General features: G+C 35.9%; 2 protein-coding genes across 2 annotated transcripts in view; both read left to right on the top strand.

The window, feature by feature from the left end:
* The first annotated feature begins 4,310 nt into the window (after window positions 1-4,310).
* Window positions 4,311-16,627, top strand: NUDT12 (nudix hydrolase 12). Its single transcript, XM_058823655.1, has 7 exons — window positions 4,311-4,399; window positions 4,604-4,817; window positions 7,388-7,980; window positions 8,939-9,106; window positions 10,170-10,283; window positions 11,672-11,871; window positions 13,436-16,627. Exons 2-7 carry the CDS (start codon window positions 4,612-4,614, stop codon window positions 13,544-13,546), a joined length of 1,392 nt encoding a protein of 463 aa, XP_058679638.1. The 5' UTR covers window positions 4,311-4,399; window positions 4,604-4,611; the 3' UTR covers window positions 13,547-16,627.
* Window positions 16,628-21,291: 4,664 nt separating this feature from the next.
* The window catches only part of LOC131571632 (uncharacterized), a 31,857-nt gene continuing 26,773 nt past the window's right edge, over window positions 21,292-26,375 (top strand). Inside the window, exons 1-3 of the mRNA XM_058824412.1 lie at window positions 21,292-21,511; window positions 22,517-23,509; window positions 23,642-25,033. Of these exons, the coding sequence (XP_058680395.1) occupies window positions 21,454-21,511; window positions 22,517-23,509; window positions 23,642-25,033 (2,443 nt within the window). The 5' untranslated portion in view covers window positions 21,292-21,453. The remainder of the gene's footprint in view (window positions 21,512-22,516; window positions 23,510-23,641; window positions 25,034-26,375) is intronic.

The following is a 26,375-nucleotide window of genomic DNA, read 5'->3' as shown; positions in this document are numbered from 1 at the left end:
ATTTTTCCCAATCACTGCAGTGCTCCCGATGGCACTTAGGTACACTCTTTACAGCACATGCAATTTTTTTCTAAAGGATGCAGCACCAAATGAATAGGGCATCAAGGCATTCAGATACTACTCCTTGACTGCTGTCCACAGCAATCAGCAAGCATTTTGAAAATACTATCATTAGTCACTATCAACATGGAGCCATTTCTTTCAGGATCAGTGTAAATTAGTGATGTTGCATTCATTTCTATTCTCATACTGACAATCTCGGACTCCTGAAGCCTTGCACTACACCTCTACAACCATGCTCTCCACTACTGAAGAGCTAACAGTAATGTTGAATGAATACTGGCCAGTAGAGGCTTTATTTTCTACAAAATTCAAGAACCATGGCACAGCTAAAATTAGCACTGTTTTGACCTCTTCAGTGAATTTTACTTAGCTCTTGACTACACCAAAGCTAAAAACAGCTTTTAAAACAAGTTACTATTACATATTTCCATTCTAAAGAAAATTAAATCGCTCTTAGAAAATTCAGATCAATGATTATTAAACAGACATTGACATATTCACAACCTTTTATCTGGTGAAGTAACTACATCTGTTAATAGAAACAAAATATTTTCAAACTCGAAAGTTTGTATGTTATTGTTCTAAACGACAAAATAGCATTGGCTTTTGCATCTATGTATTGACTTTTGCTAGTTATTATTAAACACAAAGATTTTGATATGGTACAATTTGTAATTCCTTTAAACTGCTTTTTGGTACAATATAATCTGTCAGCTAATGTATGCACTATACAGCTTACATAAATAGTAGTGTGATAAACATATATCTTAGGCCTTATCACAATACTGAAATAGAGGTTATGTAATGTAAAAATGCTTATATTGGTCTAAGTATCTCAGATATTGGTGTGAAATAGCTTTGCTGTTTCTCACAGTTGTGGACTATCTTATCTGAATTACAACAGTGACAAGGACCAGGACATTTAGAGAAAAATTTACTGCTGACTCTCCAGTTATTAGGAAGTGTCAAAACAATAGAATGGAGCCTCCAGAAGAAATAAAATATATTTATTTAATCTACAGAATGGCATGTCAAAGGTTAAAACCAAGCAAAAGTGTTCCTACTCTTTTGTAAACTCACAGGAATGTTTGAATATGAAAAAGCATGTAACCAATGAAATGAAACATATGTAAGAAAATTGTTTGAAGCTTATGGTATACTTTTGGCAGACTGTCGAGCACCACAGCAGTGGATATTGTCCCTTTTATCTCTTATTAAATTTTTATTAAAAAATTTCAAACAGTGACCTGTTTCTCACTGTTACAATTTTGAAGTAACATTGAACTTATTATAGTTACTGGTATTTTAAACAAGGGGTACTAAGTTGTTTTCACAAGGATGCACTGGAAAATGACACAAATTCCACCTGAAGTACTTAAAATCATGGACCTTGGGAACTGCTGTGTCTCAGGACACAGAGAGTGTATCCTACTGTCAGCAAGACATAAAACCTTCTTCCTTGTACTATTTATTCCTGTTCATACATTACTAAACTTCTGCAATACTCTTGAATCATAAATGACACTGCTTTTGAGTAATAGGTTATGTAGATATATACATATACCTCTATATATACATACTTTTATGTATGTATGTATCTCCAGCTAAAACTCTATAAAACAGAAACTTTATGGAGCTTTTAAGAGCCACATTTAAAAACAAACTGATGACCAATCATGTTATTATTTGAATGCAATGGTGAATATCTCACAAAGATTCATATGAGTTATTCATGTTTAATACAAATTCAAGTGGGAATAATGTAATACTGATGGAAGAACTGATGAAGGGGCTAAGAAGGCCTGTTATATTGATAAAGGGGCTAGAAAGGCCTGTTATGGACAGTTCCTGATAAAACAAGCACTGGTCCCTGGTAAAAGTAAGGACTAGCTGCCTGGAGCATCTTAAATTGGCCAAAACTGTCTTTGTGGTCTGGAGAAATGGCAGGGGTCCAAGGAGAATACATGAAGAACAGAGATGAAAAGTTCAGCATGAAGAAGAGAAGCTTACTTCATCCTTAAGCCCCCAGCCCATGATCACCAGGAGGCACTACACAGGAGCAATCAAAAGGAGCTAAAAGTGGGGACTGCGGAAATTACTTCCCAGGACTCATTATAGTAAAACCTTTTTGGGGAAATGTTATGAATATGTATAGGCTTTTCATAATTATCTTGAATATTAAATACCTTTGTGTATAAAAGTGAAGTAAATCACGACAATGGACACACATGTTTGTGGTGGTGTGGTCCCCCATGTGTCCAGAGCACTGAATAAAATACCTACTTTTCAGCCTTGCTGGTTGTGGAGTCTTTTCTCTGCATGTCAGAATTGGTTTTAGATTGACCTCTGCATTCCGACTTTAGGCAATAGGAATAACCACAATCTGTTTTGCAGGATTACCCTGTACAGTACAAAACTTTTATTTTGACCTTTCAAAAGCTACACCTTTTTTTTTCCCTGCACTCTCCAGGTGCAAATGCATTAGGACAACAGTTCCATGTTCATTTCTATAGGACTAATATAGCCTCAATTTTCCAAGGTTTTTCTTAGTGAGAGGGAAGCTAGTGTCTTTACAAACAATTTGATGGGTGAAGGTGTGGGTGTTAGCATCTTTGAAATGGGTCACAATGCCTCTACTAACTTTGGGCAGCAGGTTTGTTGCAGAACCCAGACTACTTGGCTCCTGTGAAAAATGTCAATCACTTGTTTTTAATTTTTTTACAAAGTTTAATAGTAATAAAAGGGTTATAAAAATAGTAATACAAATAGAGTAATAATAATTTGGACAATTTGAATTAGGGCAATAAGAGACAATAGAAACAAAGTGTAATGGATGTCTGGGTATCTTTTTCTGGGCAGCACGAGAAAGGACACCTCTTAACCCTTAAAAACAATAGCCTGTTGCATATTCATACACTTCATACATGAATAAATGCCATTCAAACACAGGATTCTGTCTGGTCATCGTCAGCTTCTTCCTCTGAATCATAACAGCGCCTTTGAGGTGGGAAGAAGTTTGTTTCTTCTGATAAGAGGGTAAGAAATTTTTTTTCTCTGAAAGATTTAGGTGTCCTGTGGCTGCTACCTTGCTGAGAGTCCTTTTTTTAAAAAAAAGTATCCTACATAACATAGTTTCTATTTTAACATTTCTTATAACCTCAAACTGTATTTAACACACTACTTAAGAGAATTAATACAGCATTACTTTCTTACACAACACATATAATATTCATTTTAATATTTGCAAAAAGGCAATCATAAAATACCCATTTTTCACACTCCTGAGACAGACAAGGGTCTGCACAAGCCTGAACTTATGATCTTTGGGGTAAAATGACAGTAGATTCAAGGGGGGATATGTGGTAGGTGGTTCGGGAAGGCTGTGCCTTCCTAGTACCTCAGAAATGGGGAAGAGGGCAACCTATAGCTGAGAATTTGAGGCTGCGGCCTCTGAAACTTCTAGAGAAAACATCCCGAAGCCATGTGCCCCTGTGGAGTCTCCCCCTTTATTCGAAAAAAAAAAAAAGTTGAAGGACTCCTCTTTTTGGACATAAACTCTGGTGTTGGTGGAATATTCCTGACTAGTCAGGACACACCTCTGGCTGATTACATCATTCCGATTTCTCCGCTAACTCTTCTCCGCTCCCATGTCAGTAGCTGCACCTTTTTCACAACTACTTCCGCATTCTGTTGCCACCGACCTTTGCCTTCTGCTAGCGCGGTAAAGCAATGCCAAAAATCAATCTGATCATTTCCCTATAACCACTCCTGCCCGGCGGACAAAATGGCTGCTCGCCCTTTAACCCTGTGCATCGACCCAACCCGTCCAGCAGCGGCGCTCGGGGAACGACTGGCAATTCCCTGCGGGAACACGCAGCGTCTCAAGCCTGGCGCCCGCCTGAAGGGCCGGGCGTGGCAATCGCGCTCGGCCCCGCTCGGTCCTGCTCCGCCCTGCTCCGTCTCTCTCGGGCCAGCGCTGGAGCGGGCCTTCCTCTGCACGGCTGCCGGGCGCGGTGGGAGGGGCACGGGGCCTGGCCGCCAGCGGAGGCTGCGCGCGGTAACGTGGCCCCGCTGTTGAGGCCGGGTCGCGGCCTTGGGGAAGCGAGTGGAGCGGGACCTGAGGAAGCAGAAGCTGTCGCTGTGCTGCGCAGCGGTCACGGCAGCGGTGTCTGCGTGTGCCTGTGTGTTTGTCTGTATGTCTATCTCTCTGTGTCTATGTGCCTGTGTGCTTTTGGTTTAGAAACCGTTATGTATTGTTTTCACACTCAGAATCTTCATTTCCACAGTGAAATCTTCTGGTCCTCAAGCCTCTTTAAAACTGGTTTTGATTGTTAAGGTAAAGTTTCACAATGTTTGGAGGCGGGTGGGACGAAGATTTGGAATAATAATATCACACCAATCACAAGAATTTCTTGTATATGTATTTTTGGTAATAATACTGATTTTCTGTACAGCATTAAAGTTCAGTCTTTTGCTTAAATCGTCTTAGTAGTGGGAGGTATACTCTCTGGCACTTCGGTTTTCTTTGTTTTAATCTCAGAAGGCACAATGACTGACTTTGAAAAGAACCTGCATCAGGACATGGTTTCTCAGCTGCATAACTTTGCTGCTGCTGGTGACACAGCCGGGTTGAAGATGCTGCTCAGGCGCTTGCCATCACTGGTCAATGCAGCTGCAGGGAATGGCTGGACAGCCCTCATGTACGGTGCTAGAAATGGACACCTCGAGGTTGTGCAGGTTCTTCTTCAAGAGGGGTAAGCTGTTTAGGAGAACCTATTCAAGAGCTCTGTTTTGCACCCCCTTTTTGCCCCTATCAGTTTTGTCTCGGAAGTAAATTTACCAGACACATAATGGCAGAATTTTCAGGGATGAAGTTCAGGAAAATTTATTCTGTGTCATTTTATATCTGGGTTCTGCTATTGCATCATGCTTTTTATTTTTGCTAAGAAAGTCTAAAACTTATAAGCATCTCTAAAGTTACTCCTTTGATATTCAAGGATATGTTGTCACTTTTCACAGAATAGAACAAAGTTTGCGCCCTAATTCCAACTACCGTATGATAAATTTGGTGTATTTGATTGTTCCACTTAAATTTTTTCTCTAAACTTGATTTGTAATCCACTTGAATCTTTGTTAGGGTAGAATGTTTGCTGACTCTTCGCATCACAGACTCACCTTTTCCAAAATTACTCCAAATGCTTTAAAACTAAGTTAGAATCAAATGCATTTAACTGAGTTTAACATTAATCAAGCCCAGGCTATTCAGTTCTGAACTCCTAGTTACAGAAAAAAGAAAGTTTAGTTAATTCTGTAGTTAATGACTAACTTCAGGCATAGCATTCCACATCCTCCAGTAATTGTCCCACCCACTCTTCATTTTTTTTTCAGTCATAGCCAAGACCTGTAGCCTCTGCTGGGGCTCAGAGTGGGACATTAGATGAACCACTGGTTTCCACTATAATCAGTATGTTCCAGTACGTAGAGGAAATCATAATGCAAGATTTTGTGTATTGAGGAATCTTTTGTGATGGTGGGAAATTTTTCAGTTCTTAAATAGGATTAACAGTTTTTTTAACTTAAGCTTTTCTTAATTAAAAAAAAAAGATTAATATCACTTTTAAATGTCCTTTTCGTGGTTGCTCTTTAGGCAATTGAATATAGTTCATGAAATGATGCTGCACCCTCATTGGTCTTTTTTAGTTAATGCTTAGAATAATTATTTTGACAGTTATAGTTGCTGGTTATACAAACATGAATGTCTATGAAGATAATATTTTGTAACATTACAGATAATAATTCTACAAATCTAGTCAGTTGCATTTTTGTCACAGAACTGTAGCATCATAGAATGTCCTAAGTTGAAAGAGACCCACAAGGATTAAATCCAACTCATAGTTCTGCACAGCACTGTCTCCAAGGATCACACCATGTGCCTGAGAGCATAGTTGAAGCATTTCTTGAACTGTGTCAGCCACAGTCCTGTGAGCACTGCCCTGTTCTAGTGCCAAGCCACCCTCTGGATAAAGAACATTTTCCCGATAGCCAACCTAATCCTCTCCTGAGAGAGATTAATTTCATTCCCATGAGTCCTATTCCTGGTCGTGCGAAGAGTTGCTTTAGCAGCAAAAACTTGTAACTTAAGTTTTGAATAGTTCTCTAAACAGTATACTCAAATTCCCTCAAAAACTACTGAGTTTAATATAAAATCTCAAAATGGTCTTGTCTGTGGTACAGTTAACTGTGTATCAGCAACATTAATATTACTGGTATCTTCTGGTTTTAAAAACTGATGAGTCTAGTATTTATTACATAATTTGTCGTTTGCAGTGACATTTCTGTTTTACTTACCAATTCAAGATTAGCAAGTAATTAAATTGTATTGTTTTAATCTCCCAGTCAGCCTCAACCTATTGAAAGTTTGGGTTTCTTTTTGGTTTTAGTATTTAAATGTATGTGATGAGGCAACATCCCTTACCTGTTTCACTTTACAGACATCTGGGTAACTAAAAGATCCCTACAGGATCCAGCTTGTGTCACTAAGGAGAGGCTGTATTCTTGATTCTAATTTCATGGTAAATTATCCAGTATCCTGAGTTAGAAGGGACCACAAGGATCAACTCCTGCAGCTGTGCAGGTCATCCCAAGAATCCCACCATGTGCCCATGTTTGAGAGCGTTGTCTAAACATTCTTTAAAGTCCGGCTTTTTGTCCTGTCACTGGTCATCAGAGTGAAAAGATTAGTATCTGCACCTCTGTTTGCCCTTGCGAGGATGTTGGACACCCCAGTGAGGTCTGTCCTCAGTCTTCTTTTCTCCAGGCTGAACAAGCCAATTAACCTCAATAAAATGTTTTATTGTAAATGTTTTGTTGCTGCTTCCAGTAGCTTCTAGAAAGTAATGCTTGTTAGGCTTCTTTTTTTTTCTTTGTTTTTTTCCCATTTTGATTACTGATTATGAGGAGCAGACCTATAGCCTGACTTTTGAAGCTCTGGTTTTGAGCCTTTTTTTTAATGATACAGTATATGGAATTTTAATAAATTCATTGCCTTTGTACTACTTCATGAATTTTGGTGAATGATAATCTGGAAAGGATCAACAAGAAAGGATCAACAAAAATGTGAAATACAGCCTTGGCAAAAGAAGAAGTAAATTATATTTTATTATCATGATGCTAAACATTTTGCCTAAAGATTATCCCAGCATTGACAGAGTGTCTAGAAGTTCTTGTACCTTAATAGTGTCAGATACATATGCTATAATACAGCAACAGGACCCTTCCTAAACATATTTATTCTGGTAACCTCAGTTCTTTTCTGTTTATTCAGGTGTGACAGATCCATCGTTAATAAATCAAGGCAGACAGCTCTGGACATTGCTAAATTTTGGGGGTACAAACACATAGCTAATTTGTTGGCTAATGTGAAAGGTGATCAGAAACCTAGTTTTTTGTCAAATGATGTGAAAGAATATGAAAATTATTTTGGCATGACGCTTCTGGACAGAAGGAGTGATAAAAGAACAGATTCTAAGTGGCTCAGTAAAAAACAAAGCCATCCAGCTACAGTGTACATCCTCTTCTCAAATCTCAGTCCCTTGGTTACTTTGGGTGGGGGAAGAGAGAGCTCGCAGCAACCAGAAGTAAAGCTTTGCAGGTTGTGCCACAAGGATGTGGAACAGTTCATGAACCAAACTGAAGAATGTACCTTGATTTTTCTTGGAGTGGACCTTCAGTTTGATATGAATCTGGTGGCTGCTTGCAATGGAAGAGTTCAGCAAGAAGATGAAGATGGGTTAGTTGCTTGGTTTGCTCTTAGCGTAGATTCTGCTTCTGCTGAAAAATTTAAACAGAAGCATGAGGACTGTTACTTTCTTCACCCAGCGATGCCAGCGCTACTGCAGTTACCTGAAAAAGAAGCTGGTAAGGTGCATAAAATGCAGCAAATACAAAATGCATAATCAGAAAGAAACACTTTGGTATTCCCTGAGGTATAATTCAAAGAAAAGACAAAACACTGCAAAGAAATTGTGTTTTCAGTGGTTTTAGAAATATTTTGGTTTTAAAAGCCTGGTAGTGGTTTTGTGAAGAATTTTGTATGTAAGAACATTTGCATTTGCAAAGGACTAATTTCTGCAATGACAGTATTAGACTGTAAAACCTATTGATCATCATGGGTTTTAAACAGTACTATTTAAATATTAATGCGTGAACATTTTAAACATAAAAAAACCTGTCATTACTGAGTTTTCAGTAATGAAATTGTTAATTAAAATTAATAATTACGAAATTATTATTTACAAGAAATGAGAACCCAAGTCCTTCATAATGGTGTGCTGGATACTCATTTGACAAGATAGTGTTGAAAATTTAGGATACGAAAGTGAATTTGTGTTAGTAAGGACATTAACAATAAGTGTTGTTAATGACTGCTATTGTAACACTTGTGTTTTTACATAAGGATGAAAGGAAAGCTCAACTTGAGCCTTAAGTTTAAATGGAACAATGCATTATTATGTCAATACCTGTAGTAGCCCTGAAATGGTCATCTGAAGAAGACTTGATACATGTAATTTTGGCAGTTTGCCTACACAAAGTGACTTCTGTGAGAAACAGGGTATTGATCTGGATGAATTTGTTTCTGAGTATGTGTAAATTGCCCTGTAGCTCTTTAATACTGTGTTCTATTGCATTTGCTCTCCTACAAAGAAAAAGGTCTGCATAACTCATTTTGCTCAATTTCTCTTGTAGCCATAATTATGATTCAAACCACACTCTTGATTTTTTGTGTTAAAACTCAGTACTTGACTTTTTTGTGCTGTTAAAACCTTAACATGAATTAATATTTGATTTTGTGCACTCTCCATGTATTCTTTTAAAGGAGTAATAGCCCAGGCGAGATCTGTTTTAGCATGGCACCAGCATTACCGATTCTGTCCAACATGTGGGAGTGCAACCAAGACTGAAGAAGGGGGTTACAAGAAAACTTGCTTAAAAGAGGGTTGTCCCAGTCTCCAAGGAGTTCACAACACATCATATCCAAGAGTTGGTAAGAATATTCACTCAAAAGTGGCTTGCTTTTAAATTAGTTGCTTTTAAATTAGTTGCTTGTAAATTGCTATGCATGTATGTCAATTTATTTCTAGTTATTTCAGCTGCTTACTTCTGTTCTAGGTCTTCCATACTTGTTTCTCCACAACTGTGGAGTGTTGTGTGTGTTCTCCACAGCTGTGTGTGTCTCAGCTCTGTTTAGGATTAAGTAGTTCGGGCTTCTCTTTGTTTCACTAGTCTGTGTTTCACTAGTCTGTGTTTCACTAGTCTGTGATACAGAATTGCTGTGGTAACGCAAACCTTATTTCAACAACTAATATCAGTTAGAAGTTCCAAGAGTATAAATGAGAATTGGCAGTATAAAGGGTCACATTCTACTTTTTTACTTAAAACTAGATGACAATAAAAAGGGGAAAAGATCACAAGTTGATAGGGCTGCTTAGACCAATAGGAGAAAATATTACATTAGTAATATTTTAAAGTTTTACTAGTTAGAAAGAAAAAGATACAATGACCAGAAGGGAGAAAATTTGTCAAATGCAACATCATATGAAAAACTGATAGCAAAGAGTAAGTGAAGTCAAAGGTGGAAAGTAGTCAGTGTTTAGTCAGTATTTACATTGTCAGCAAAGTGTCTAGTTATTTGGTGTTTAGTCAAAAAGACATTCTTCAGACCTCTTTGGTGAAAAGATGGTGATAATAAACGAGTTTGTTGCAGAAACTGTTGGTATATGCTGGATGCATATATTAGTATTGCTGATTAGTACTGACTCTTAGCAGATTGTGTCCTTTGGTTACGGGTAACTTCTATCCTGCATTTCAAGCCTTGGTTAGTAAGCTGCTTCTACTAAGCACGGATGTTGCGCAACAAACTAAAGATGTATCTTGCATGGAGGGTGACCCCAAAGTGAAACGAAATAACAGCTTGCTCTGGGTACAGACGCAGTTATGATTTCAATATAATTTTTGCCCTTATATGCATTGGTATGGAATAGCCTAGAAGTTTTTACTGCATTAAGTCTCTCAAATGTTGAAATATATTCATTTCATGTCCTTTGCAGATCCTGTTGTGATAATGCAAGTCATCCATCCAGATGGCAACCATTGCCTTTTAGGTAGGCAGAGGAGATTTCCCCCAGGAATGTTTACCTGCCTTGCTGGATTTGTAGAACCTGGTGAGTAATTTTGTTTTCCTTTATCAAGTGTATTTTCTCAATGAAAGTATTATACCGTTACAATTACAGAGAAATATAATTTGTGTTCTCTCAAATTGAAGTTTTTTTGCTTCCTAATAGATGAGTTGTTACAATAAATATACCCATTCCGTACTTTGCAGCTGTTGATTTATTAAAAAAAAAGCGAAGAGCAACTTGAGTAAATAAAAATACTGAACAGTTTTCAAATCATGTAGTCTTAAATCACTACCTAAAAGAAAAAAAAAAATATTTTAAAACACGTCACCTTGGCTGGTGATACTTTAGGCGAAGGATTTTAGCATAGAAAAAGTAAGTGTTAAAGTCTGAGTTAAAGCTGTCATTAAGTTAAGCATATACTTAGGTGTTTAGGGCCTGATTGATTCTATGGAAATAAATAATAAGTAGATAAATAGAAATTCCATAATTCTGAAAGAAAGATAAAGAGATTTTTCAATAGCTATGTCAAGCAACAATAGTTGAAATTAGTTACAGTTATAAGTACCTGCTGATCAACTTGCAAAATATTCTATATTGTGAACAGATCTTTATCACCAGTGAAATTATAGTGAATAAATATATACAGTAAACATGTGCAGGTTGACATACAGTGACAGTATGAACAAGTTTATTCAGGTATCATTTGAAAAAAGTCAAGATATTTATGTCTGATGGATGGACTCTGTCCTTTAATGAACCTGTAACCAGCAGTTACAGCACAGTGCATGTGCACCTATGTAGGCTGGCGACCATCAGCGTTCCGCACACATGCACCTACAGTTTTTTATGGATATGGAAGCAGAGCTTTCCATTGCAGTTTCTATTTACAGTGTTGTCTCTATGTGTTAAGACAATGAAGAATGAGTCTGGCAAAGGGAATAATACAACGCAGAAATGTGAGCAAGTATTCTAAATCTCTGTTTTCTTACTATTGTAATTCTAAATACTGATTTTTCAAGTTGTAGTACATGCTGTTGCAATCATACTGAAAATCCAGAGATTAACACTGCTAGCTACAAATGAATGTTTCAAGAATAATTAGAGGAATTATGTATTTTCTACTTAATTTTTGACATTTTAGATATAGTGATAATGGTTTGTGTGTGTAAGGAATTACCAATTCAGAAAATAAATATTATAGTGGAGAAATGACTACACTTTATTTCAAAGTTCCATTTTGCTTTTGTGGCTGTTTTACCTTATTAGACTTTTGTGTCTTGTGCTGAGGTCTTTGCCCTGATCTGTGAACTAGATCTTTATAGATAATTGCCTTGGGCAGTTTCAAATTTTTGAGTCAGTTCAAAGCACAGCATGTGATCATTGCTTGGAGTATTTTCATGAGCTGCTTGTTCTTTGCCCTTTTTGATTAGGTGAAACCATAGAAAATGCTGTTCGAAGAGAAGTAGAGGAGGAGGCTGGAGTGAAAGTTGCCCATGTTCAGTACATCTCTTGTCAGCCGTGGCCAATGCCCTCCTCCCTAATGATTGGCTGCTTAGCTGTTGCAGTGTCCACAGAAATTAAAGTTGACAAGAATGAAATAGAGGATGCACGCTGGTTCACTAGAGAACAGGTAAAGTTCAATTTCATTTTCTTCTTCTATTGATTAGTCTGTGACTGTATTGGTTCTGGCATACAACAGACACTTGCTTTTTCAGCAAGCCAAGTAAGCATGTGTACTCTTCATTTTATCATACAGCAGAGCTGGGATCAGTGGAGTAGGGGTGCCTTCTGGCAGGAGGTGGCCTAGTGAGGCAGAGAGTTGGTTTTGCAGTCCTGTTAGGAGGGTGGCTAATCATATGAGGAAAGCTAGGGCTAAGTTTATAGATAATTGGGTGGTTGGGGTAAATGTGTAAGGTAGTAGGCCTAGAAGATTAATGAGTAGGAGGAAGATTATGAGGGATGTTAAAATTAGGGCTCATTTGTGTCCTATTTTGTCTAGGGGTATTATTAGTTGTTTTGTAACTAGGTTGATAAATGATAGTTGGAGGTTTGAGAGGCAGTATATTGTCGGTGTAGGTTAGACACAACCAGAAAAAGATAGGTATTCACAGTAATGTCTGAGTTACTTGCATGCTCATTTTATGATGTTTTTGCCAGTTTGCTCTTCACCTTTCCCTTCTGTGAGATAGTCAAGTTATTGTAACCCGTGTCCTTAGCATGCCTGTGCTTTTCATGCAGTAGTAATATTTAATAGCATTATTCATTACAGTTTCTCCAAACAGGCATGCTACCAGATATGCTGTGAGGGTGGAAGTTAAAGTAAGGACTCTGGGAATTAATTAGATTGAATATCTTTTTTTTTTCATGCAGTACTATTTTAATACTCTGTTATTAAATGCAGCTTACTGTGCATTAATAAGAAATCCTACACCTAACTTCCATCAGTAGTTAAAATACAGTCAAATAAAAGTGAGGCTGAAAAGACTTTCACAGAGATACTTCAGTTCATGAGTAGAAGGAAAGGTTGCTTGCACAACTTAGTTTTCACAGGTTTTCCTATGGGCAACTTAGAAGCTAAGCTTTTAATAACACTGGACATCTGCCTAGCTGTTCAAAGCATTTGGACTGTAAGTCTCCTTGAAGGCAAAGTTAATCACCTACAATCTCAGTGTGTTTCTGTTAACACTGGGAGCATTATTTTAAAGGAATATCAGTTCTGAATGCAACTAGTAGCATGCAGATTGGCATACAGCTGGAAATAAGCTTCAGAAATGTGCTGAAACTGAATTCACGTTACTTGCAACTTCTTCAGAAGACTAAGAAAACACATCTCCGTGGCACTACATGTAAACATTAAAAAAAATATTTTTGTCACAGTATAGAGCACCATCTGGTGGTCCTTGCCATAAAAAAGCTTCACAGAAACCTTAAATAATATACTAGCGGTCTCCGCAATTCTGTTAGGAAGAAGGTATCCTTTGGAGCACATTAGGCTCAAAAATGTCATAATTCACACAATGTTGGACTTTCTCTGCATTTACCTTGGAGAATCTCTTAGTAGCTCTTTAATAGGTATAGCAGTGGCAGACTGATGGATCATTATAGGAAGATCATTTCTGAATCTGAACAATGTTAGATTCTACATAGTTTATAATGCTATCTTCTAAAGGTAAAAAAATCTGCTTTTATTGCAGGTCGTGGAAGTTCTCATTAAAGGAAACCAGCGTTCTTTCTTTGTACCACCAAGTCGAGCTATTGCACACCAGTTGATGAAACATTGGATTGGAATGAATGCTAATCTTTAGTTCAAATAATTGATTTCTTTAACTTACTTCTTCTATTGAATGCTTAATTAGGAACAAATTAGAACTTTTTGTCTAGTGAATGTGTAATCAAGTGATTTTCTGAACCTTTACATTGGTTCTAGAGCTAAACCATGCAATCTTTGTAGGTATTTTCAGACCTGAATTAGATTGGGACAAAACCCAATAATTATCCCAAGCAAGCAAGCACCAAATAAGTAGAATTGGTACCTTGTTGAGTACAGGCTTTCTTGTTCTAGAATGAAATTATTATGCCTTTTTCTTTACACTTCTTATGTTTGATTTGGTCTTCCCCCACTGGAAGGATTCATAGCATTACAAAGAGGGCTATCTGACCTTGCCTGGTGTTTGAATTCTCTACTTACATCCTCCTCTTTGGCCTTAACTGTTTCTCTCTTATTTTTGCATATGTCCATTTTTTAAATTTGACCTGTCACAAAAACCTACATTCAGTGCTGAAAGCCTTACCAAGTATGGTTATTTTAAAGTCAGTAGCATATGTAAGTAATGAATATGTGGTACTTCGTATCTTTTACATTAATAACCTAATTTATGTTAATGCTCAAAGCAGAGCATTTGCTCGTACATTCTGACTTGGCTTGCACTTACCCAATTGTATGTCAGCCTGAATTTAAAGGTATAACACAATACTTTGTTTTTGAAAAAGGTGTTGGAGAACCACTCCTGAATGCCTAAGTATTAGTGTTTTCATAAGATAATAATGTACTTAACTGATGCTAGGCAGTGAGTAATTTGATTCTCTGATAATTAGAAATGAAATTACAGAATAATGGAGAAGGAGGAACAAGATGTATCTCAAAATATGCACAAAGTTCTTTATGGAAATAGAGATGCCAAGATTGTTACTGCTATTAAGAATCTTATATTTGAAAGAAATATATTTACTGCAGCTATAAGACTGCAGGGATATATTAATTAAAATATGTATTTATGTGTTTTTAATGCTACAGTTCAGATTTGTGCCTTAATTTATCAAGTTATTTAGGATAGTGTTGATATTCTAAAAAGAGAAGTATACTGGTTTAATATAAATTTCATTATGTAATAGTTCATAGTCTGTCATTCTGCAGTCATTGCAGTGATGTCAAAAGGAATGCAAATGACCTGAGGAAGTTGTAGTGACAAATGTAAACTTATTATTTTGTGATTTGTTTATTTGGAGTAATTTGTTTTTAACAGTGAATGGTGTCACATTTTTTTCCAAAATTGTCAGCAATCTGGAATCAGTAAAACTGTTTTACAAATCCTGATTGTACTTTGTTTTCCCCATCCATGTCGCACTATGCTCAGCAGTTTTCATGGTTTTTTGGTAAGGCAGTACCTAAGAAACTTTAAAGCAAAAAGCCTTCCTGACAGATTTGGAGTATTTGACATATTATGTTGCTTCATTCTCTTCCCTGTTTTAGCCATACATAAAAATGAATACAGGTTATTTCTTGTCTGGCAAGGAGAAGGAAACAATACAGTGCTTCCCTTAAAATTGCTTTTACAGAGAAAGTGAGTTATGGAAAGCTGTTGTAGGGTGCACGTACCAGCAAGACTGCATGGTAACAATGGCAATTATTAGTTGCAGGTTGCTCATAGAGTAAAGGAGAATATTGGAAAGTATACAAAAAGTGGTGAAAGCTAAGCAGTGAAAGGAAGTTTCAGCTAGTGCTGTGGTGATTACATTCAGAGAGATGAACAAAGGAATGAGGAGCCAGATGGAAGAAGGAGGATAAAGTGTAGAGCAAATATAGGAAGCATAAACATAAGTAGTTTGTGGCTTTGAGGTAGCTAAATGTACATGACTAAGACCCATAGGAATACTTCTAGAAATATGGGAACAGTTCTTGTGTAGAAAATTATGGTGAGTGGCTACAGAGATGTGCTTCTAAAAGTGAAACTCCAAACACAGTATCCCTAATTAAAACTGATGTTAATAATCTGCTTAATTTTTTTTTGAGAATCTGTGTACCAGTATATATGTGCAGTTACAATGCTAATAAATAAATTAAAAATGTACACTTTTATGTATGAAGAAAACCAGAAAAATATGACAAAAGGAACAACACTTAATCTCTGATTTTGAGAGTAATCTTTTAATGATCTTTCAAGTTTAATAATTTAAGTGTCAATGATTTTTAGTCTTTATAGATATTCAAAATCTAAGCCAAGCTTCTGAAAATGGTTTTGAAGGTTTCTTTTCCTTTTTCCCTTACCAAGAGAAGAATTCCATTTGCAGGGAAAAAGACAAACCTAAGAAAGCTAGTTATATAAATTTAATCCATTTAAGAAAAGACTTTTCCTGGCTTTTTATTGCTTAATTTTCCCTATTTGTATGTCAGGGTTTGAATTTATTTCAAAATTACCTATACATTGTAAGGACAGTTACTGTTTGCGGTTTACACAGGAAATGTCAAATTGAAGAGCCAAATTCTGTGGTTTTCTGGCAACTACGGCAGTTCAGGAAAGTTTAATTTAGAAACAGTTGAAGAGAGTGTAGTGGTTCTGACTGGAGTGTTGTATGGGCAACACCTCCAGAAGATCTGAGTAGTTCACCTTACACAAAAGACAGCAGCAGCTTTGAAAGCAGGCTAATTCTTGCCATGAAGTTAATGCAGTAGATTAAGAGAATAGTGTTACTTACTAAAAAGAGTGGTTTTTTCTATGCTGTGAGTAATGATCTGTCACTTGTCTCCCCTCCTTGTACAATGGTATCAGACCAAAAATAGTACTCATGATATCAAATGTACAAGGCAGAAAATTCTGGAGATGCCTTTTATCCCCGTTTGCCTGTGTACTAAAGAGAACTACCTTCTATTCAATGTATAATTTGAAAATAATATGTATTTTATCTGTTTTTATAATAATTTACAGATAATAGAAATAGTACCTTAATAAAGCAGGAAAAGATAATTAGGTCTTTGAACACAAACCAAAATTGATACTTCAAATGAAACTGTAATCTCATGCAATGTAATGACATTCTATGTAAGTATAATACTGGTTATGATATTTTTACAAACTTTGCATTTGTCCTAATAAACATACTACTTTTAACTCATTTTTCATTCTGGATATATGTAAACACATGAAAAGTAGAATCATTCCAGTGTTGATTCTATAATTTGAACATTATGTTTTCTATAGGAGCATTGGCAAGTCAGTACTTGCCAATTAACTGATTACTGATTGAAGTCTGATTACATTGAAATCTGCAAGATGTGAGGGAAAAATGGGTGGATGTTAACAGGCTGATTATAGGTAGACCAGTCATGATGCTTCATGGAATTAAATATACTAATCAGATTCTGAGCTTAGCAGACAGAAATAGAAAAAGAAGTGGAACAAGGCTGTAAACATTGCTCCCTCTTTTATCTTTAATTTTAATTAGGTAATCTGATTGATTAAGGCTTTTCAGATGGAGCTGGCGTTTTTTAGCTGCTGGATAATTTAGTTGTTATTTTATTATCTGCTTTATGTGTAAAGAGTTAAATAAGTGATAGTCCTTTATTGCTTCATTGGTTTGAAGGATATGTATATACTGTATATCACTGCTGACTGGGTTTGATGGTACTTACGGGGGTAAGTCTAGAGAAAAAAAATTTAACTTGTTATCCTATTAAGCCTTAGTAAGACAGCCAGCCCATCCTTCATGAGCTTAGAAAAGCAGACTTTTCACAGTCGGTAACAGCAAGCATCTGAGGAAAATGAATATTGGATTATAGCAATGGTAAGTATAAGCCTTTTTCTGGTAAATTAGACTATTTTAATTAGTATTCTGTAGCTACTAATTGTTACAATTAATCATAAATTTTGTTAAATAGAAATTCTGCAGATTTTTTTCACAGTAAGGAAATATGACTGTTTTCCTAAATGATAAGATTTTTAAGACGGATACTTGATTCCTAAATCTGTATTGGTTATCTTATTTTAGCATCTAAGTACTATAAGTTTAGTGGTATATAATTTTGGAAATTAAAGCCTATTTGTATGAACTTGCATTTGTTAGAAGTATTGGCTTTCTGCAACCAACATTTCACACTGGAATATGATGAGTGCTATGATAAGACTACAGAATTAGTAGTCAAGAAGGAATATTGAGAGTTGAGTTGAGAGAAGAGGATGCTGTTGAGTAGAGAAGCTTACATTTTAATTTTTCAGCACTTAAGTAAGCCTAGATAGTAATTTTTTTCCTCCTACCATTTCATCATCCTGCAAACTAGTCTAGCTTTGGTAAAGTACATCCCTATTTCTTTCCCAGGAGAGAAGCATTCTAATGTTCAGCTCAGAAATGCTGGTATTTTCTCAAGACCTCTGCCAAAGCTAAAAAAGAGTGTATGAAATAAGTGCCTCAAATTCTTTTGTCACTCTAAAAGTCTAAATTGCTCCTTACTTACTTCATATGAATTGCTCCTCTGGGGAAAGTGACCCTAGAAACTACGTGGTCAGGAAATGTCAGGAAATATGGTTTCCATTTCAGACACCAGATATCAAATCCTAGAAGTTAGGATAGGGTGACAGATTTTGCCCATATTGCTTTCTGTGAACAATGGAATATTTTTCAAATATGACAGTAGTTTAAATTTTATACTCCCAAACATTTTGAAAATAAAAAAACTACCTCATTTTCAGATAAAATTTTTATAGTGTGCAATTACTCGGCAGGGTTTTTTTGGGGGGCTGAGTATAAGCAAATACTATGAATTCCCCTGGTTTCAGTTAAGAGGGACAAGGAATTCTGAAGCTCAAATAAATTGGATTAATTTATTTGAGAAAGAATTGAAAAAGAAATTTATTTGAGAATGATTGAGAAAGAATTATAGTATTACATGACAGTAACTCCTTTCAGTATAGAAACTCCGTTTCATTTTTGGAAATGGTTGTTATGGTTGTTATAGATGTCATTGTTTGACATTGTAACTTATATGTGGGACATCTACCCCAGTGTATAAAATGTAAAGTAGGGAAAATGCCACAGACTACAATCAGTGCAGAAAATAAAAAGAATAAATCAAGTAGTAAACTTTAGCATTTGCCTAGACATATTTGAGAGTCTCAGATGGCTTTGGATAATTCTGTTTAGAGTTTCTATGGTTTTAATTGTGTCAGTTACTTCACTGTGAGGCACTGAAACAGGTCACTCAGAGAGGCTGGGGATGCCCCATCTCTGGAGGTGTTCAGGGCCAAACTGGATGGAGCTTTAAGCAGCCTGATCTAGTGGAAGGTATCCCTGTCCATGGCAGCGGTGTTGGGATGAGATGATCTTTAAGTTCCCTTCCAGCATGAGCCATTCTGTGATTGTCTAATTCACACTGGAAAATTCAAACTTTAGTAATTAGAGGAGAGGAACTAAGCAGTTAGAGACTGGACCACACATAGCTAGTAACTTGCAAAGCAAAGTAAAAGCAATGATTAGTATGGAACACTAGAATATTGTGAAATACAAAGAGACACAATGGAAGTAAATGAGAATTAAAATCAGTGTTACTAAATTCATCTAAGGAAACAGGGACAGAAATGATTCTGTATCAAAAGGGAGGAAATGTTGAAATGCAGAAGGAAAGAGCAGTAAAATATTCTTCTTTGAGAAAGGCCTGTTTTGGTAGGCTGTGACATTATTGTTCTAAAGTCTGTGAGCACTGTAGAATTCAGTAGGGAGGTATATAATGAGGTACCTCTGAATATAATCATAGCCAAAATCTTCATAGGTTTTGGCTATGAATAGAGTATAGGATTCTGAATTATAAGAGACTTACAGCCTCAAAGGATAGTTTATATTGTCCTGAAAAAACTTAAAATATTTTTCAAATTTATTGTGTCGTTGCACCATTCTGATTCAGCATTAACAAATATATTCTCTGTATTTTCCTTTCTTTTTTTACCTTTGCCTTTTCTGACAGTCTCATCCTTATAGGTTCACTGAACATGGTTGTTTAGAAAACGAACACATGTAGTTTCACGTAAAATCTCCACTATATAAACATATAAACATAAATTAAAATAGCTCCTATGTTTTCAAATTTACTTCCAATCAGTGTTTCTAAGGCAATTTTTCCTGCATAACAAGATGAACTCAAAGCCATTCGTTACATTGGTTTTGGGGTTTTTTGTTTTAGCTTTCATTTTCTCAGAGCTTGTCATCATCTGCATTAACCTGAAGGAAACAGCATTATAGATGTTATCAACAATGAAAATAAATACGTTCTAAACAGAGATTTACCTGTATTTATAGTGGGATATAAATATAAATACAAACATTTCTAGACTGATCTTTTACTCAAAATTAGGATGTTGTTATTCTGAGCTAACCCAAGCTGTAATCTATGTAGTAAGAGTTACCTATTATGTAAGAAACTATGTCAATGGACTTTGGCTTCCATCCAGGCAAATGCTGAATGCTTCTATTCCCAGTTAAGCTAATTTGTCTCTTGTACATCTAGTGTCCAGCAGTGAACAAAATAGTTCCTAAGGCAAAGTCTTACCCTGCAGTCCTCATTGCATACAACTAATCCTTGCTCAAGTCAATAGGTCTGCTCATGAGTAGGATTCAAGTTGATGAGATTCCTAATTCTCTTATCACATCTCAGCCCCAGGATCAACGAGACAAGAATAGACCAAGACAATGCGTGGGTAGAATAAATGAAAAGCAAAGAATGGGTGTCTCTTCTGATATGGTAGGCCTAAGAGTAGAAAGGATAAATTAACATATGGAAATGTAGTATGGGCAGCAAAACTATTTGCATCATGAAGTTGTTTCCAATGTTTTTGTGAAATTTAAGGTATCAACAATTTAACATACTGCAGGTACAATAAAAGTAATGTGTAAATACTATAATTAATATCCAAGAGCTGATAGACCAAAAACTCCTGGAAAAAGTACAGATATATCTTCAAACTGAAACTGAGAGTGTTAACATTGCAAAGTGCCTGCTGTAAAATGAGTACACCATTTTCACAGTCTGCCAGTAGTGTCTTCCAAAAAGACAGAGGAGAATTGCCTTCATTTTGCAGCCAGCTAAAGAATGTATATTGCCATATTCAGTCATTCAAGCCTCACACTAACTTAAAATTTTTCAGAAGTAGAAATGACTGTGTCTTGAAAAAATTTCATTCCAGTTGTTTGGCTAGCTATGTATCATGGCATACAGTGACATGTAACATGAGTCTTAAAATTTCAGTGTAATTATTTTAAAAGCTTTATCCTTGTAACAAGATTCATATATCCTCATTATTCCAGTAAGTTTGTGGCCTTAAAAATTCACTCACACTCTTCCACAGTGATGTATTGCATGTTCTGATAAACAAGCATCCAAAGACTATTATGACTAATAACACTTGTAATTAGTTGATTTTTCCCAACAATAACTCTATTGATTTCCAAGACCACACCTATGATATATTAGGTGTTCAAATACTTCTCACTTCAAAGAATCCCTTCTCAAGAGAAAAAAACAATTATTATGAAGTATTTTGTTGCACATATAAATAAGATTGAATTTAAAATGAATGCTTAAAACAAAGTATTAATCTCTAAAAATCTGAATCAGATAAAATCATAGACTGTAAAAGATCACCCACTGCTCAAAGCTTCCACAGACATTAAAGGGTATTGGTTCAGGCCCTAAACTGAGATAATGAGATCTTGATTTTAGGATACTATTTTTTAAATCTTCAAAAGTTGTTCCTAAATAAATAAAAGAAGAAATAAATGCATTAGTACCTGCTCTAGAACTTTTCTATTTTTTATTATAACAAATTATAATAAAACAAGTTAGTAAACCTGAGAGTTAGAGGGCAAAACTATTCCAGAGAATCTTTCTCATTATCCATTGTTTTCCCTCCCACACAGAAAACTAGAACACAGATGCCCTTGGTTCTTAGAAATGAGTAGAAAGAAAAGAAAAGGCTGCAAGAGCAGAAAGAGCTCAGATTCCAGAGAATGTAAGTTTACAGAAATGTTTAATATAAAATAAAATCAACAGAAACGTATGTGGCTATTCTTAATTTACTCATCAAGACAGAAATTCTGTTTTGTGCCCAGTGTTTGTCACATTGGAAATATTTACACTTAAGTGTGGTGGATACATACAGGTAATGTATTACATAATGGTGAAGCTAGTTCTTTTACTTTAGTTAAGCTGCTATCCTATTTATTTCTGGCAAAAGCTTTCCAAATATATTATTGTTCAATTGCCTCAAAATGTCACCATTCTTGGTGTAAATCTCAGTGTTGTCTTAGTTTAATAGCTTGTTCTAATCCTGTTTAAGTAGATGTCACTATTAAACTGTTACCTTGTAATGCACATGACCTTTTATTACAAAAACCAAAGCAAGACAGAATTTTATGTCATTGTGTGAATGCCATGAAATCTTGCCTAGTACAGCCAGGAAACACTATTTTATTCTACTTAAATCAGGTAGCTGTGACTCACATCTTCTGTCAATGTGCCACTGACCTGCTGTGTGATTGTATTCATTAATCCCTTTGTTTGCTCATTTGTAAAAGGATTATAAAAGCCAACTTCCATAGAATTTACCCAGACTGCAAGCAGGCAGTGGGAACTCAGTGTGTTCACAGAAAAAAAGTAAATATTAGGAGGAGTAATAAAATTTCTAATGTAGCTCTTATTATAAGCAAATAGGATATCTTATACCCTAACAAAAGTAAAAATTTCTTTTAAAAAATTGCAAATATATTGAATTTCTCAGATCAGAGTGAAGTAATGTGGCCCATCCTGTTCATCTCATTTTGCATTCCTTATCAGTTAACTATGACAAAACTAGTTAATACTGAAATTGAAAAGTAATAATGTGGAAAATACACTACATCTTAAAGATAGTGTAGGCATTTTCTATGAAAACTGTCTCAAAGCTAATCACATATTTATAATACTGCTTACCAAATAATGGAAAAATGTTTTTTCTTTTTTTTTAACCTTGAATTAGATGCACAGTTGTCACCCATTTGTAAATGCCAGCAAAGTGTAGGAAGCCTTGAAAATAAAGCACATAAGGCTCTGTCTCACTTCACAGAGCCACTGGATGTACAGGGTGCTGAAGAAGATGGAAAATATAATGAAAACAAGAATCAGAGTAGCTCAGATGCTTCTGAAGATAGAGACCTTGATAATGTATCAGACATTGAAAAAGAAGGGAAGAAGGAAAAGAACTGCACTCCTAAAATGATCTCACCTCAGCAAGATGAAATCCTAGCTACAGTAACTTTTCGTGAGTCAGAGGGGTCATCCAAAGGAAAAATTACACTGTGGGGCAAGCCAGATTCTTCGGACTCAGTTAGCTTGGCCACTGGAAAAATTTCTGCAGAAGTAAAATATGGCTCTTTTAATATTGAAATAGAAATTAAGAATATTTCTTTTTTTGATTCTGAAACAAAAGTTGGAGATCAACAAAGGAAGAGTTCAAAGAAAAAGAAACGTCATGAAAGACAATGCCAGAAAAGTCAGTGTTCAAAATGTTCAAAGTATGAATGCCCTTTAACTAAACATTCAGCAGAACACAGGGGTAAATATAAGGGATCCTCTCTGCATAAAATTCAAAGTGCCATCAATGAAAGTCCCTCCCTGGAAATGAACATTGAAACTAAACACATTCAGGTGGAATATACCAGCAGAAATAAAAATCTGAAGGTTAACATCAAAGCTGGTGAGCAGGTGCAGAGCAAACCACTCAACAGGGAACATGAAGATACATACTGGAGTGAAACAGATTATTCTGTTACAGAGGCACTGGGTAACACAGACTGTGAGTCATTGCTTAGCTTTCATGAAAAAGCAGATTTTACATTTCCAGATGGATATACACTTCTTCCTCCACCTAAAGAATTTGCTGACTGTGACAAAATGCACCTGGATACAATTGCAGAAGGCATATCTTCTGTTAATAGCAGAAAGGAATCTGACAGTCTCACTACAGCCTTGAGTATTTGGGGGGAAGAAAATTATTTCTGTAAACTTAACACAGAGGACTATGAAGACCATACCAATGAAAAGGAAGATTTTTCTAAGGATAAAATGCTTTTCTCAAAAATAAATAATACTAATTGTATCGTAGCTATTAATACCTTGCATAATCCAAACAATGGGAAAGAATGCGTTAATAAGAGCAATGTATTACGTCAAGAAAGAAATAACTGTGATAAACACAGAGATAGAGGACCCAAAACAGCAAGAAGAAAGTCTTTCCCAGATACTACCCTGGAGGTGCCATCACCAGTTCACCGTAGAAGGGATTCTGGCTTTTACTCACTGCCGTCCTTAAATGTATTGCTTAAGGAGACCAAAGCAGATGTCCGTAACAGGAACTCACATATTCCTACGAAATATAAGGAACTTTTTAAGTGTCCTGATTTGACCTCCTCTCTGACAGAGCTTTGCAAGTATCCTGACTTGACCTCCTCACTGAGAAATTTGAGAAGTCTTAAGTCTTCATATCAGTATGCTTTGACATCATTTGATCGTAATATTACCATTTATCCATCTGAGCCTGAAGAAGGTGTCTGTCTAGATGGCACTTGTTTACTGAAAGACTGTGCAGACTGTGTGGGGCAAGATGAAGAAACAGAAGAAACACTAATGGAGAGTCTTCATTCCAGAGGTACTACACCTGACAAAAGAGAAAATGACCATGAAGAGCCTCTGGGAAACCTATCCATGTGGGAAGAAGACTCAGAGTCTACTGAAGCTTTAGATAAAGAGAAATCAGAGTACAGCTCTGTAGAAAAGCATGTTGAATGGCAAAACAAAGCTCACCTGATACAAGCCTCTACACTTTCTACAAGCCCTTCGGGTGAGTTCATTAATGATAAAGGAAGTACTAATTATGCATCTACAGAAAGCATCCCAATACAATGTTCAGTTTTACAGTTAAATGTTCACCCACCTTATGCACAGTCTGAGGTTACAAATAAAAGGAGAGACTCAGTACTGACTGACCCTCCAGTGATAACCGGAGAAGTAGAAGGAAGACTTGTCCAAGGCAACACTACATTGACACCTGAATGTTTTGGCTCTGCAGTGAGGAAAGAATCTAACCTTACCTGCAGTATACAAGAAAAATCTTTGCTGTCATCCTTGTTAGATCACAAAGAGAATGACATGAATAAAGCATTGGAAAGCCTTTCTGAGGTACAGTATGTATCTGGAGATGTCCTTGTTGAATCTGATTGCCGTAATAATTCAGCACAGATCTTCGTATTATCTACCTCTTCAGTATGCACAGAAAATAAAGAGAATTTTACAGAACATTTAAACATTAAGCAAAGATTGGAGGACTTCTGCAGTAAACAGTCAACTGACAATAGTTTAAGGAGAGAGCCTGGAGTAAATCAACTACCTCTGTTAGTCAAGTCCAACTTTGAAGAAATTGAATCAAATTTTGAAATGAAAGAAGATTATTATGAGACTGCAGATATGTCATCATCAGTAAGACATATTAGTCAGAAAGGTAGGTGTTACAACACTTTTCAAGTTAATATCACTTACACACCTTTTGCATAGGAGCTTTTGTGACATCTGTTTACTTGGTAAATAAATATATATTAAAAGTTTTCAATGATATTGTTATGGTATATGTGTAGCCATGGGGTTATAATATGCAGTTATTCTGCTGAGGATTCTAGGATCCATCTTGCAGAGCCGAAAAATCGAAATTTTAAAGAAACCAAAAAAATTAATGCAGCTTTGCTCAAGAATCAGTTTTCCTACATTAAATGTCCCTCCTATCCTGCACATCTAGTGAGAGAAGAAAGCACCATTGCTGGAAGTAATAGTAAAAGCATTTGCTGTGTGATATGAACTCAGAGCGCAAGTCAGTGTTTAAAAACACATAAATCTAGCTTTCAAATCCATGTGATCAACATGAATACTGAATATATATACTGGCTGAACATTTTCATTGGATGACCATAGGGGATCCTTTAACCTGCTTTTCTCCTCTCTTTTACATGTTTGGAGAAACTGTGTATGAAAAAGGCTTATTTTTAATAGCTAATTTTACAAAATTTCCTGTCTTTCTTTTTTTTATCCATCTATCCATATCCATAACTTGTCTTTTAAAATGAGTGTTTTGAAGTATAAAAATTTTAAGCCATCCTGGGATATTGCACACTACAATGTGAGCCTTTTACATTATGAATATGTACACACATATGTGTGTATGTGTTGTTAAAACATCACTCCAAACGCTTTAATTTTATTTTTTATTATTAATCAGGTTATATGCAAATACATCTCAAATTCATCTTTCCAGAAGGCAATGTTTCCAGCAGATTTGGAGGTTAAGAGGTTTATATAATTGAAAAATACACATTTTCTCATGGAAAATGTCTAATATAATCCTAGTTCAAAGAAGCTGAAATTTTAAAAAATCTGTTAGTTCACCATACCTGCAGAAAGACTGGCATGACCTCCATGGCTGTCTTGTTTGGCATTGGTAATGGAAATTTAAAAAAAACACCTAAAGTATTTTCTACACTATTTAGATATATACTACATAGATTCATATTGCTATATAGACCAGTATCTCAACATAAGTATCTCAGTACCAATATCTTGGTATCCATATGTAAACTAGAGAATTGATGAAATGGAAATCTCTATAGAACAAGGTATAGAATTAAGATACTAAAGGAAACAGTATACCAAAATCCTTGACTTCCCAGATGTTAGACCTAAATGGTTAAGGACACAGCACAGAAGTGAAATATAGCTATGTTTTTCTTTTTTTTTTCTTTTCTCTTCTTTTATTCTCTCTTTGCTTTTGCCCTTTGCTAAGAATTATCTACGTG

Source organism: Ammospiza caudacuta, chromosome Z (assembly GCF_027887145.1).
Source record: "Ammospiza caudacuta isolate bAmmCau1 chromosome Z, bAmmCau1.pri, whole genome shotgun sequence".
NCBI classification, from domain to species: Eukaryota; Metazoa; Chordata; class Aves; order Passeriformes; family Passerellidae; genus Ammospiza; species Ammospiza caudacuta.
Note: the sequence above shows the minus strand (reverse complement) of the source record. Positions and strands in the feature narration are given on the sequence as shown.